We start from the raw sequence: 14,438 nt of genomic DNA, 5'->3' as shown, positions 1-14,438 counted from the left end.
CCTCATTTGATTACCGGAAGGTTTTCGGAGTTACTGGGAATGTACCGGGAATGACGAATGGGTTCCGGGAGTTCACCGGGGGGGCAACCCACCCCGGGGAAGCCCATAGGCCTTAAGGGTGGCACACCAGCCCTTAGTGGGCTGGTGGGACAGCCCAAAAGGGCTATATGTGCCAAGGAAAGAAAATCAAGAGAGAGAAGAAAAAAAAAAGGAGGAGGTGGGAAGGAAGGGGGACTCCCTCCCATCAAACCAAGTCCAACTCGGTTTGGGGGGGGAGTCCTCCCCCCTTGGACTCGGCCGACCCCCTTGGGGCTCCTTGAGCCCCAAGGCAAGGTCCCCTCCCTCCCACCTATATATACGGAGGTTTTAGGGCTGATTTGAGACGATTTTTCCACGGCAGCCCGACCACATACCTCCACGGTTTTTCCTCTAGATCGCGTTTCTACGGAGCTCGGGCGGAGCCCTACTGAGACAAGGTCATCACCAACCTCCGGAGCACCGTCACGCTGCCGGAGAACTCTTCTACCTCTCCGTCTCTCTTGCTGGATCAAGAAGGCCGAGATCATCGTCGAGCTGTACGTGTGCTGAACGCGGAGGTGCCGTCCGTTCGGTACTAGATCGTGGGACTGATCGCGGGATTGTTCGCGGGGCGGATCGAGGGACGTGAGGACGTTCCACTACATCAACCGCGTTCTCTAACGCTTCTGCTGTACGGTCTACGAGGGTACGTAGATCACTCATCCCCTCTCGTAGATGGACATCACCATGATAGGTCTTCGTGCGCGTAGGAAAATTTTTGTTTCCCATGCGACGTTCCCCAACATCCCCGTCAAAACTGACTCGATTAAATGTTAGATCACATCCAACCCATCACCGTCCAGCAAGCCTACGATAAGATTACTCACGAACGGCGAAGAGCATCATGGAATTGGCGATGAAGGAAGGTTGATGATGACGATGGCGATGATCTCCCCTCTCCGGAGCCCAAAATGGACTCCAGATCTGCCCTCCAGAGGAAGAACAGGAGGTGGCGGCGCCTCCGTATGGTAAAACGCGATGAAATCTTCTCCTTGATTTTTTTCCGGATGAAAGGGACTAAATAGAGCTGGATTTGGAGGCGGTGGACCTTCGTGGGCCCCACAAGCCTGCCAGGCGCGGCCAGGGGGGCCCGCGCCTGGTGGGCTTGTGGGCTCTCAGCTCCACCCCTCCGGTTGATTCTTGCGTCCGTATTTTTTTATATATTCCACAAAAAATCCCCGTAAATTTCTAGGTCATTCCGAGAACTTTTATTTCTGTGCAAAAATAACACCATGGCAATTCTGCTGAAAACAGCGTTAGTCTGGGTTAGTTCCATTCAAATCATCCAAATTAGAGTCCAAAACAAGGGCAAAAGAGGTTGGAAAAGTAGATACGACGGAGACGTATCACATGACTATAAATACCAGAAACTACTTGCAACTCCTGGACCGAGTACTAGGCGATTAATAAGTCGAGCGGGGTCATATTTCAGGGCCTAGCATGTGGTAGTAACTAGTCTTGGATTACATACATGGAACTCAGTTCCTAAGGACGGTTCCAATGAAACAACCCGCCATGTACTCCTACATAGCCTTTCATCGGTACCTTTACCAAATCAGGTTCCATACTTATTCTTTGTCGCTAGAACACATTCATCCATTCCTGTTCATCACCCAGATGAAACAGACCTGACACACTCTAGGCATAGCAAGCATAGCAGGATAAGACACATCATGGCTCAAGCAACTGCCAGGTATGCTAGGTCGCAAGGTTTGGCTATTTACTGTGATAATGACAGGTCATGCAAAGGAATGGGTTTAGCTACCGAAGTAAAGCATTTGAAATATTTTGTCCTAATGCAATAAGTGGGAGCAGTAGCAGAACATGGGATTATATCGGGATGATCAAAAGGGTGCTTGCCTTGTTGCTCAGCAGAAGGATTAAATCCGTCAGTCGGATATTCGGACGTATCCGGAAGGGCAGAGCCTACCGAAATAATAACGACAATCAATATCATTCATATGCAACAATATGATGCATGATCATGGCATGAAATAAAATGTAGCATAGTTTGAGGTGGCTAACAGAACCTTAGTATGAATCTGATTTGAATTCAAAATTCAAATATTAATTGAAGTAAGATATTTATCAAATTCATTTAATTGATTTGACCTGATGATGTTTCATAACTTTGTTTGTCATGCATGAAAATAGCACCATTGTGTTCATTGAATTTTTCTGATCATTTTACATATATTATTTGTCAGATTTGGAGTTATATTTAATTTTCTATGAATTTCCAAAGTTTCAGCATTTTTGGAATTAATTTAATCACAAAAATAGAATTATTGCGCCAGGCTGACGTCACTGGGTCAACAGGGGCTGGTCAGGTCAAACCTGACCAGTAGGGCCACTGGTCAGTGGCTCACGGGCTAATCCCGCGCTGACTAGAGGTTAAGTGGGGTTTGACCCACTCTGGGGCCCACTATCAGTGGCTCTAGGGGGTGGATTAGGCTCTAATGAGCTGTCCACGTCGGCCCCACCAGAGCCTCGCCGGCGGCGACCAAACCCGCGGCGGATCCTCGCCGGAGTTGCTCTAAAACATGCTGTGAGGCTCGGATTTGAGTGCCGAGAGCACTAGGAGGAAGTCCAGGCTCAACCTCATCTAACACGGGCAGCGAGAGGAGCTAGGGGTGGCCGAAGAGCACCGTCGACGAGCCATGGAGGCGGCCAGAGATCGGGTTCGACGACCACGGGGCTAGAGAGTAGGAGAGAGAGGGGTAGATGGGGGAAACACTCCGGAGCTCACGGCGATGTCGATGAGAGGCTCAGGCTGCTCGGGGAGGCGCTAGATCCGGTGAATCAACGACGACTTGTCAGCGGCCGAAGGAGGAAGACAATGGTGATGAGGGTGGTGCAGGGCTCGGGGCTCGTTTCCTTTGGCGTGGAGGACGTGCTCGTCGAGGCGGAGAGGATGGCGTGCTCGGGGAAGCTTGTGGTGGCCGGAGGCATCGGCTAGCTCGAGCTCGAGCTCGGCTCTAATGGCGGCTGAGAGGAGGGGAGGCAGGAGAGCTAATGGGGAGAGGGAGAGGATTGGGATGGACTCGGGAGGCTTATCCCTCCGCGGCCAGCGCGACGGAGAGGCCTGGCAGGCACCCAGGTGCGTGGCCGCGTCACAGGAAGCGGCAGCCACCTCCTGCTCCCGACTGGCGAGGGGAAGACGACATGAGTAGATGGGCTGGGCCAAGGTGAGCGTCAGGTAAACTTTTTCCATTTTCTTTCTTTTGTGATTTCTGTTATTTCATTTCTGACATTTGTTTGATTTTATTTTGGCTCCAAACTATTCCTATAAATAGTGGATAAAACTCTGGGGTGTTATTTGGAATATTTCCAAGCCCATATAAATAAATCAACATTTTATGAAATTCTGAAATATTTGAAATCACATATTTGGTTGATTTCAGTGGCTTTTGTGGTTTAAATAAAATGCCAATTGCATTTTAAAAATAAGTTCCACCCCTGAAATATTGTTTCCAATATTTATCAAAAAGGGTGGGCTTTTAGGAAGGACATTTTGGGTTCATTGATTTATCACAAGTTTTGAATTGGATTGAATATGGAAGTGCTAGGGTTTTTCTTTGATTTCTATTTTCATTTTTAATGCAAGAATAAAACATGAGCACTCTTGCTAATCATCAAATGGTAGCTAGGGATGTGTCAGCAGACCCTACGGGTTCGAGAACTATGTAGACATGACCTGAGACATTCTCCAATCAATAACCAATAGCGGGACCTGGATGCCCATATTGGCTCCTACATATTCTACGAAGATCTTTATCGGTTGAACCTATATGTCAAGGATTCAGTTAATCCCATATGTTGTTCCCTTTGTCCTTCGGTATGTTACTTTCCCGAGATTCGATCATCGGTATCTCCATACCGAGTTCAATCTTGTTACCGGCAAGTCTCTTTTCTCGTTCCGTAATACAAGATCCCATGACCAACTCCTTAGTCACATTGCTTGCAAGGCTTATTGTGATGTTGTATTACCGAGAGGGCCCCGAGATACCTCTCCGTCATACGAAGTGACAAATCCTAGTCTCGATTCACGCCAACCCAACAAACACCTTCGGAGATACCTGTAGAGCACCTTTATAGTCACCCAGTTACGTTGCGACGTTTGATACACACAAGGCATTCCTCCGATGTCCAGGAGTTGCATGATCTCATGGTCATAGGAACAGATATATTGACATGCAGAAAGCCGTAGCAATAAACTCACACGATCATATGTTACGTTCATAGTTTGGGTCTTGTCCATCACATCATTCTCCTAATGATGTGTTCCCGTTATCAAGTGACAACACTTGTCTATGGCCAGGAAACCTTGACCATCTTTTATCAACGAGCTAGTCAACTCGAGGCTTACTAGGGACAGTGTGTTGTCTATGTATCCACACATGTATCTGAGTTTCCATTCAATACAATTCTAGCATGGATAATAAATGATTATCATGAACAAGGAAATATAATTATAACCAATTTATTATTGTCTGTAGGGCATATTTCCAACACTATATATAGTGGGGGAGGGCGATGGGATGAACACATCAATTCCGACGCCCCGGTGGCAGCCCTACCTCTCCCCTAACTCTGTTTTCTCCTCAGATTGGTTCCGGCAGCGCTTGGCGAAGCCGTGCCGGCACTGCTCCACCATCATCTCCATCATGCCGTCGTGCTGGTTGAGATCCCATCTACTTCTCCTTCCTCTCTTGCTGGATCAAGAAGGAGGAGACGTCATCGAGCCGTACGTGTGCTGAACGCGAAGGTGTCGTCTGTTCGACACTAGATCGGGATGGATCATGATGAGATCGTGGAACAGGCTGCGATTTGGATCGCGAAGATATTCCACTACATCAACCGCGTTATATACGCTTCAACTTAGCGATCTACAAGGGTATGTAGATTCACTCTCCCCTCTCGTAGATGATCATCACCATGGATAGGTATTGCGTGTGCGTAGGAATTTTTTTGTTTCCCATGCAACGTTCCCCAGCACTGGGTACTAACTACAGACCCGTAGGTCTATGGTGAACTACTCACGCATCATCATGAGGGCAGTAAGGTTGATGAACAGGCCCTCCGTTATCGACCCCCCTCCTACAGGGTGCTAGAACGAAGCTCCATATGGGATCGCCGTGGAACAGAGACTTGCGGCGGCAGAAAAAGTGTTTCGTGATGATCCTTAGGGTTTTCGGAATATATGTGAATACAGAGGAAGAGGATCCACTAGGGAGGGACAAGCCATGAGGGCGCGCCAACCCCCCTGGTCGCGCCTTGTTGGCTTGTTCCTCCCTTATTTGGCCTCTCGTCTTCCCCCGAGGCTTCCAGGTTTTCTTTTGGTACAAAAAAATTGTAAAATAGTTTTGAAGCAATGGGACTTCGTTTGGTAGTGTAAACCTGATAAGTAAAAAATACATAGAAAACAACAACTAACACTAGGCACTGAGTCAATATGTTAGTGCTCAAAAATTATATAAATTGGTAAATTATTACTCAAAAACTATCCTATAATGATAATATAACATCATGGAACAATAAAAATATTATAGATGCGTTGGAGACGTATTAAGCCGTGAGCGCCTAGAGTGCTTGCGACGGCGACCACTCGGAAGGAGGGGCGACACATGGTATGGGACTGATGGCTGACGGTGTAGAACTCTGAACGACGATGCGTGGAAATGCCCATGCCATGGATGGGAAGCACCACCATGTCCAGCAAAGCTTCCTGCAACCATGTTGAATCATCGGCGACGAAACTGTCGGAGCTGAATCGGATCTCTCCACCAATGATCATGATGATGATGAAAAAATCCCACTTTCGTTGAAAATTGCTAGATGCGCAACCCCATGGTGGGAGCCAATTGTCGAGGCAACGATCCTGATAATGAGTAGTAGGGGTATGAATGAGGGGAGGAGCCTAGCTACGGCACATGCGTATCACTCGGATTTAGCAAGCTCGTGCCCCTCTCGGGGAGGTAAAATCCCTACGTTTCGTTCCTAGAGCCTTTGCGTTTTCTCTAGTGGGTGTGATTACAATAGGGTGTTGATCCCTTGCCACTGAGCTTAGGGGTGGCTTATATAGAGTGTAGCGATCCCCATAAATGAGTCGTTTCAAGGGATATGAAGGAGAGTAACTAGGGCAGTTACTAGTATCGAATGCCATTACTACTACAGTTACATGTAACGACAATCCTAACTATACTTGATGCGCGGTATTAAGTCCCTCGACCATTGAAGCTCCCACGCCGTCCTTACGCCATCTCTCTCCGAGTGACCATGCTGGGCCGACTGGAGGGAAGACGCTCGAGTTACTTGATGAATCAGAGTGAATTCCTTGACGTATGCATCCAAATGTGTGTGCTCTCCTGGGACCTTTAATGAAGGTGTGGGGCCCTAGGTGGGTCATGGATGTCAGGCCCATGACCCTACCACTAATAGGTAACCCCATCATGGCCTAAAGGAGGTGCATGGGTTGTCTCAGTGGAACAATTGCCCTTCAACACAGTTTGTGGCTCTCTTCATCGAGACGTTCCTAGGTAGTGAGATGCCTATCGACGATGCTTGTGCCTTCCTAGCTCTTTAAGGTGTAGAGTGATCGCAGAGGAGATGACAACTTTTTATTCCATGTCTTATCGATTGTAGATCGCCTTTCGATTGAACAAACAAAGCTAGCTCCTACTATTCCCGGTCTTTCTAGCAGTGATCTTTGTTATGTTATTGGTGCTGGTTGCTTGGTCGTAGATCGCTACTTGTCTTTTTTTGGTGTTTCTTGTTCCTTCTTGTGTTATTCTATTGTTCCTTGTTTCTTATTCCGTCGGGTCCTACATATTGTACCTGATATATTTTATCTCATCCTAATATATAATGAAAACAATGCAGGCCGGTGAAAGCCCTCCGTAGCACCATAAAGAAATGACTAGTCAGAGTTTTTTGTGCGTCAAATCAGTGGTTAGGGCATCTCTCGCCAAACTCCTAAAAGCCCTTAGCTACTCAAAATATTCTCTTTTGAGGTGTTAAGCCCCACCTAGCCAAAATGCTATCCCGCTTAGCTGCACAAATGTTTTAGAGACGCCTTCATTGACTTTCATTTTTGTGTGGCCAAAGAGTTCTTGGCAAAAGATTCCCATCGGGTTATTACTCCCTCTCGTGCAATGACATCCACCATGGGGCCACCTCAACTACGTTCTCCCTCCTCAGCAATCTCACATCACCGTAGACACCTCAAAGTCAAGGCGCCTCTTGATCCATGGTAGATATGCTCGTTGATCGACGCTGCTACTAAAATTGTCGCATTTCTTTCCCTCAACGATGTAAGTTTGTGAACAAATATGGATATTGATGAGTTTTGTCTCGTTGAAAATGAAACCAACGGTTGATGCGTTCGTTTTGCATCACGCGTCACGGCAGCAGGGAAATGAGAAGCATAGGCCAAAGGGTGACCTTCAGGGGTGGATCCAGGCCCCGGCACTTACCCTGGGCGTTTGGGTACCCGAACCCGCTACCCGAACTCGAAACGAACCGAATTACCCGAATTGTCGGGTAATTCGGGTATTGGGTAAGGGTTCGGTTCTCATTTCTTGACTATTCGGTTTTTGGGTTAGGGTTCGGGTTCTAGTGTGGAAAACCCGAAATACCCATACTACCCAAATTATTCATACTGTCCAAAATTTTCATGCTATTATTACACTAACTTGTTACCCATACTAACTAAAATACTCATATTACCAAAAATACCCATACTATCCGAGTTATTCATATCAAAAGTTGATGAATGCTCAGAATATTTTGGGTATTTTGGGTACCCGAATTACCCGAACAAAAATTTTGGGTATTTTTTTTCGAACCGGGCTTTCCCCCTTTCCATTATGAAGCATAACGGAAATACACAGTTTTTACTCCGAACCAGAGCTAGAGCAAAGGAAAGAGGGAGAAGCGAGTTCGGGGCAATACCAGAAAACCCACCGTCTGCGCCTCTCATCAAGAACACAAGACTATGGGGCGAAAACCTGGTATCACCCAAAACCGCCAGAAACTAAGGAAAGAAAAAACCACCACCAAGTACCGCATACAGTTCAACCAAGCAACAGGAACAAAAGCCACCAGTGCTACGACAGCCCACACACGGCCAGCAGAACAACAACAACAAAAGACTAAATGGATCACCAACATCAACACTTCTCTCCACCAGCTTGATCTACAACCCAACAATTCACCATTCATCCCATTTGTTGTCTTCCTCACCTTGCTCGCTGGATTCTGGAATTGGAGGTCCACAGAGCAGCAACAATTGCGATGCATTTTCCTTCAGCAACTCGGCCCCTTTCTTAATCACCTCAGCCATTTCTGGCTTGTGCAGACCTCCCCAATATAGTATAAAAGCACATGCTATGAAAACAATTTCAAAAGGACTATTGATCCATTTCTTTTCGAAGGTGGCACAATTGCGTGCCAACCACATCGCCTAGCATATTGCTGCAAGGCCAATAGTATGAATATCACTACAGGTAGGCAAGAAAGCATTCACCCAAACATAATATTACCACATAGAATTAGGACCATGTTCGGTTTCCAACATTGAACCCACAGTTCTCCACACTACTCTAGCGACACGACAAAGAAACAAATTTAGGTAATTTGAATTCGGGTATTTTTTTGATAAAAATAATTTTGATTTTTATTTTCGAATATCCAAATTATTCATAAACCGAACTACCCCAACCGAAATAACTAAAATACGGAATGCCCAGGCTGACCGGGCACCCAGGGCCCACCTCCGGGGCGTGGAATTTTTTCGTAGCTAGTATATGTATTAGAGTTTTGTTAATGAGCCCGGGGTTCAGCCCAGTCAAAGCCTCAAAGGCTCAAAGCCTGGATGCAGCTGCCACCATCCTGGAGGCCGCCGCCGCCGTGGAGCCGTCCACCGACCGCCGCCGTTCCCCCACTTCCCCAGCCCCCAGGCAGCAGGCCCGTCCGTGGCTCCACCCCTGGCGGCACCCCTTGTCCCGGTCTCCGCCACTGTTCCCGTGCGCGGTGCGCCGTTCGCCGCCGTGCGTCGTTCCCTACTTCCCTGACTTACCAGTGAGTAGTGACCTTGGTAATTTTCTTCGATTATTTTCACTTGTACAGGACCAGCCGACCAGGGACTTTCAGGGACTGCTTGTACTGTGTTCTAAAATCAAACGTGTGTGTGTTCAGTCGTATATGCACGGTATTGTTGAATTCAAATCGATGTATTGTTGAATTCAAGTCGTATATGTACTGTGTTCTAAAATCAAACGTGTGTGTGTTCAGTCGTATATGCACGGTATTTTCGACACTACAAGTGTAAAAACGCTCTTATATTATGGGACGGAGCGAGTATTTGCCTATTTCATTTCACGTTGTAGAAATAGAAATTGAGGAATAAGATGAGAGATGATTGGCTGAATTACAGGATGGTTTGCTATATTGAGCGAGATCTATTTGAAAGTACTGATGATGATGCTATTATATATCACTTTCAATCATATAGGTCTCACAAAGGGCTTTTACCTCGTCGAAGTGGTAAGGTTTTAGATTTGTATCAATCATAATTGTTTCACATTATGTTTATGCCTTTTTCTTATGGAATTATACTTGTATAATGCATTGAAGGTGTTGGTTCATCTAGCGTTGATCAAGTTATGGGAGGCACTGATGAATGAAGCAATCAGTTGATTTGGTATTTTTGTATCCTGTTATTAGTATTTGTACTTCTGTCATGTTTTATGGATTTTCTTGAATCAGTGTGCATTGAGTTTTAATTATAGTTTTGTTAAGCAGTTGAACTTTATTTTATATGTTTTCATCTGAGGTATTTTGTTAGAAATGTTACGAGGTATTTTTGGGGTTGTTATAAGGTCCAAAGTTTTTCTTTGTTGTCGGACAAAAATTTGGCCCAGGGTTTTGGCTTCATTCCTGGCTCATCTACTGGTGACCTCTGCGAGTAGGATCTAGCCTCGTGGAGGAGGGCGTGGGGAGGGGGCGGACAACCATGGACTGCTCGATACTGACGGGGTAGTGAATCGAACAATAATGCTCACAGTTTCTCGCGTTGGGCGTCTAAATCAAGAGATGGGGCTCGCAGTTTCTTGCACTGGGCTTCTGTGTCGGAGCTCACGGAGGAGAGATGAGGCGGTCAGAGTTCTTCATCCTCGTCTCCGACGACTTTTGGCTGAGTGAGTCGGAGTGAGAAAGGTAGAGCAGGTGGCAAGAAGGTAGGTGCTTCTGTGAGGGTGAGCATGACTGCCGTCGGCTTCCGGGAGGCTGAAGAGGGATGTGGTGTGGGTGCTTGGAGGGCGAGTGTGCTTACAAAGGTTTGGGTGGTGAGTGTGGCCGTTAGCAGTGAAGTCCGCTGATTTACTATTGTCTGACGTGGGATCACTAACCTATGTGCCAGATTGCTAGCGGGCGGTGAAGGGAGGAGGAGCGGCATTAAGGGTTGCGTTCCTTGCGCAATCGAAGAAGGACATGACCAGTGGGTCTCACATGTACGTGAAAAAAGAAAGAGGGTGATGGGCTAGATGGTTTGAGGTCAAAAGGGTAACCAGTTGGTCTCACACATCAAGGTCCTTTCACGTGTCATTTAAAACCATTATGTGGATTTTTATTTTGATGGAAGTGTTAGATTTAGAATGAAATTAAATTAGTGTCAAATAGGGAATCCAATATTTTAGTTGTGTCAAATAAGGAATTGTGTCAGGAAAGATACCACATTCCCCTTTCCCCGTGCCTTCCTGCTTCATCTCGGTCTTGGTGCCGTCGGGGTGGTGAGTCGCCGCTGCAACGCGCGCCTCCTTTCTCAGATCCATGACATCAAAGAAAGCAACGGATTGGCCCACCCATGCGGCACGCCCTTCAGTCCACAGATCCACCCAAGTGAGGAGGTTGCTGCAATGGCCGGCCATCGTCGCAGGGCGCGCCTCCTTTCAGAGATCCATGACATTGAGGAGGGTGACGGACCTGCCCACCCACATGGCATGTGCATTCGTCCCCAGAGCCAGGCCGGTGAGGAGGTTGGTGCCGTTGGAATGGCCAGCCGCCGCTACAGCACACACCTCCTTTCTCAGATCCACCCTATTGAGAAGGGCAACGGATTGGCCCACCCAAGCGGCACGCCCTTCCATCCCCAGATCCACCCAAGTGAGGAGGTTGCCGGAATGTCCAGCCATCGCCGCAACGCACTCCTTTCCCAGATCCACGCCATGGAGGCGCGTGACGAACTTGCCCACCCACGTGGCATGTGCGTCCGTCCCCAGATCCAGGTTGGTGAGGAGGTTATTGGAACAACCCGCCGTAGACGTCGACACCATCACGGCACCTCGTCGGAGGCACCCTCCTCCCTGCCCGACAACGACGATATACTCAGGGAGATCTTTCTCCGCCTCCCCTCGGACCTGTACTCATTCCCCCGAGCGTCTGCCATCTGCAAGCGCTGGCGAGGCCTCCTCATCAACCCAAGTTCCTCTGCCAGTTCTACGCACACCACCGCAAGCTGCCCCTTCTCGGCATCTTCGAGAACTGCAGCAAGGAAGGTATGGTGTTCACCCCCATTCCGGCCCTAGTTGCTGACTGCATCCCTCAGGATCGCTTCTCCCTTGGACGCCCCCGATTTACCTATGTGCTCGACTGCCGCCACGGTCGTGTACTCATCGAAGATCTGGAGCAGAAATACCTCATTGTGTGTGACCCCATCACAAGTGAAAAGTGTCGCGTGGCTCTTCCATGCAAGTTCAAGTGGAGCTTCGTTGGAGCGGTGCTCTGCACAGCCGGCTACAAGGGGCACTCCAGCCCCTTCAAGGTGGTATTGCTGTCTTGGGATGGGGTGGATAATCAACTCCTTGCCTACGTTTACTCCTCAATGACCGACACATGGGGCAATGTCATATCAGTTGAGGCTCAAGATAATATTTATTTTCATGGTTGTCGTAGCACCCTTGTTGGCAATATCCTTTACTGGCCATTTATGAATGGGAGAGGTACCATACTTGAGTTTGATTTGGACAGCCAGAACCTTACCGTGATCAAGGGGCCTCCTGGTATGAATGATTCTGGCAACTTTCAGACCATCCAGGCAGAGGATGACACTGTTGGTCTTGCCATGTTGTCTTGCCATAACCTTCAAATGTGGCAGAGGAAGGTCAATTGTCGAGGTGTTTCCGTATGGTTGTTGCAGAAAACGGTTTCATTGCACAAGCTTCTTAAGATCCCTCCTCAGGACAAGAAAAGGATGAAATGGCAGGACAAATTTCTCGGCTATGAAGAGGACAACGATGTAATCTTTTTATATTGGTACAACACTGTCTATATGGTTCAACTCAAGTCAATGCAATCCAGGAAATTTAATGGAACCCGTTCCAGGGAGTATAGGGAATGTTGTTATCCTTTCACGGGTTTCTTCCCAGCAGGTGGTTGCTCATCCTCGGCCTTTATATCTTAGGAAGTAACCCATTCTTGTGATGTTTTCTACATGATTGCTCGCATTGTGTTATTGTGATTCTTAAATATTACACTTGCAACTTGAACTTAGTTAGCAATTGCAACTTTGCTAGTTGGACAAATTTATAGCTGTATTGTTTGAATATGCTTGCCTTCTGTATTTGAAGATGCCAAATCAAATGTTATCTTTTTTGACATAATTTTGATTTTCTCATTTGTTCATGACCCCTTTTGTAGGTGATTGTTACAATTGTAGCACATAGAAATAAAGTTTGTTCACAAGAAGAGGAGAGGATTAAGGCTTCACATGGTGGCTCCCTTAACTATGTGAAGAAAAAGAAAAAGGTTTTCCCACCTAAGCAGAATTCTCCCTCAAAGCCACAGAACAAGCTCCAAGGCAAGGCTCCCGTTTATTATCAGCCAAAACCAATAACAGTAGACAAGGACACTTGACTTGTATGTACTGCAAGAAAACCGGGCACTACAAGAAGGATTGTGCTGCCTGGCTAAAGGTCTTCATGGCAAAGAGAGGTAACTATATTGTTTCCTTAGTAAATGAATCTCTGTATGTAAAGTTTTCAAAATCTACTTGGTGGATTGACTCAGGTGCAACTGTTCATGTTGCAAACTCTTTACAGGGGTTCAGTTCGACGAGGACCATGTGCCAAAACGAAAAAAATATTGAAGTCACAAATGATGTCCAAGCAGAAGTTGAATCTGTAGGTGACGTCTCCTTGGAGCTAACCGAAGGATTCATGCTTTTGCTTAGTGATGTTCTTTTTGTGCCTTCATGTAATAGGAACTTAATAAGTGTGTCGTGCTTAGACAAAGACAATTATCAATGTATTTTTGGACATGGTAAATGTACCGTATGGTACAATAATGATTATGTAGGCAATGCCTTTCTTCATGATAAGCTTTATTTGTTATCAATTCGTGACAAAGTGAATTGTGCAAATAATGTGAATGTGCCATCGTGACAAAGTGAATTGTGCAAATAATGTGAATGTGCCAAGTTGCACATTCACATTATTGCACAATTCACTTTGTCACGAATTGATAACAAATAAAGCTTATTATGAAGAAAGACATTGCCTACATAATCATTATTGTACCACACGGTACATTTATCATGTCCAAAAACACATTGATAAGCTTGTGCAATTCAAACAATACATATACTAAAACAATATGGCTATAAATTTGTCCAACTAGCAAAGTTGCAATTGCTAACTAAGTTCAAGTTGCAAGTGTAATATTTAAGAATGACAATAACACAATGCGAGCAATCATGTAGAAAACATCACAAGATTGGGGTTACTTCCTAAGATATAAAGGCCGAGGATGAGCAACCACCTGGTGGGAAGAAACCCGTGAAAGGATAACAACATTCCCTATACTCCCTGAAACGGTTCCATTAAATTTCCTGGATTGCATTGACTTGAGTTGAACCATATAGACACTGTTGTACCAATATAAAAAGATTACATCGTTGTCCTCTTCATAGCCCAGAAATTTGTCCTGCCATTTCATCCTTTTCTTGTCCCGAGGAGGGATCTTAAGAAGCTTGTGCAATGAAACCGTTTTCTGCAACAACCATACGGAAACACCTCGACAATTGACCTTCCTCTGCCACATTTGAAGGTTATGGCAAGACAACATGGCAAGACCAACAATGCCATCCTCTGCCTGGATGGTCTGAAAGTTGCCAGTATCATTCATACCAGGAGGCCCCTTGATCACGGTAAGGTTCTGGCTGTCCAAATCAAACTCAAGTATGGTACCTCTCCCATTCATAAATGGCCAGTAAAGGATATTGCCAACAAGGGTGCTACGACAACCATGAAAATAAATATTATCTTGAGCCTCAACTGATATGACATTGCCCCATGTGTCAGTCA

At 46.4% G+C, this 14,438-nt stretch overlaps 1 protein-coding gene across 6 annotated transcripts; it reads left to right on the top strand.

Annotated features, from left to right (window-relative positions):
• Nucleotides 1–8,911: 8,911 nt before the first annotated feature.
• Nucleotides 8,912–13,447, top strand: LOC123447945. Of its 6 annotated transcripts, none has more exons than XR_006631570.1 (5): nucleotides 8,912–9,159; nucleotides 9,593–9,624; nucleotides 9,715–9,781; nucleotides 12,775–13,068; nucleotides 13,176–13,447. XR_006631570.1 is itself a non-coding variant. In XM_045124687.1 (3 exons), exons 1-2 carry the CDS (start codon nucleotides 11,636–11,638, stop codon nucleotides 12,798–12,800), a joined length of 897 nt encoding a protein of 298 aa, XP_044980622.1. In that variant the 5' UTR covers nucleotides 10,597–11,635; the 3' UTR covers nucleotides 12,801–13,068; nucleotides 13,176–13,447. The 6 variants fall into 6 exon arrangements, 1 of the variants encoding a protein (XP_044980622.1); XR_006631568.1 differs by having other exon boundaries at nucleotides 9,515–9,624; XR_006631569.1 differs by having other exon boundaries at nucleotides 8,913–9,624.
• Nucleotides 13,448–14,438: the final 991 nt, after the last annotated feature.

This window comes from Hordeum vulgare, chromosome 4H (assembly GCF_904849725.1).
Source record: "Hordeum vulgare subsp. vulgare chromosome 4H, MorexV3_pseudomolecules_assembly, whole genome shotgun sequence".
NCBI classification, from domain to species: domain Eukaryota; kingdom Viridiplantae; phylum Streptophyta; class Magnoliopsida; order Poales; family Poaceae; genus Hordeum; species Hordeum vulgare.
Note: the sequence above shows the minus strand (reverse complement) of the source record. Positions and strands in the feature narration are given on the sequence as shown.

What these genes read in the sequence shown, in the direction of transcription:
- LOC123447945 (XM_045124687.1), top strand. Translation starts at nt 11,636, where the DNA reads ATGGTGTTCACCCCCATTCCGGCCCTAGTTGCTGACTGCATCCCTCAG. An exon ending in CACGGGTTTCTTCCCAGCAG is followed by an intron (nt 12,507 to 12,774) that starts GTGGTTGCTCAT and finishes CCCCTTTTGTAG; the next exon opens with GTGATTGTTACAATTGTAGC.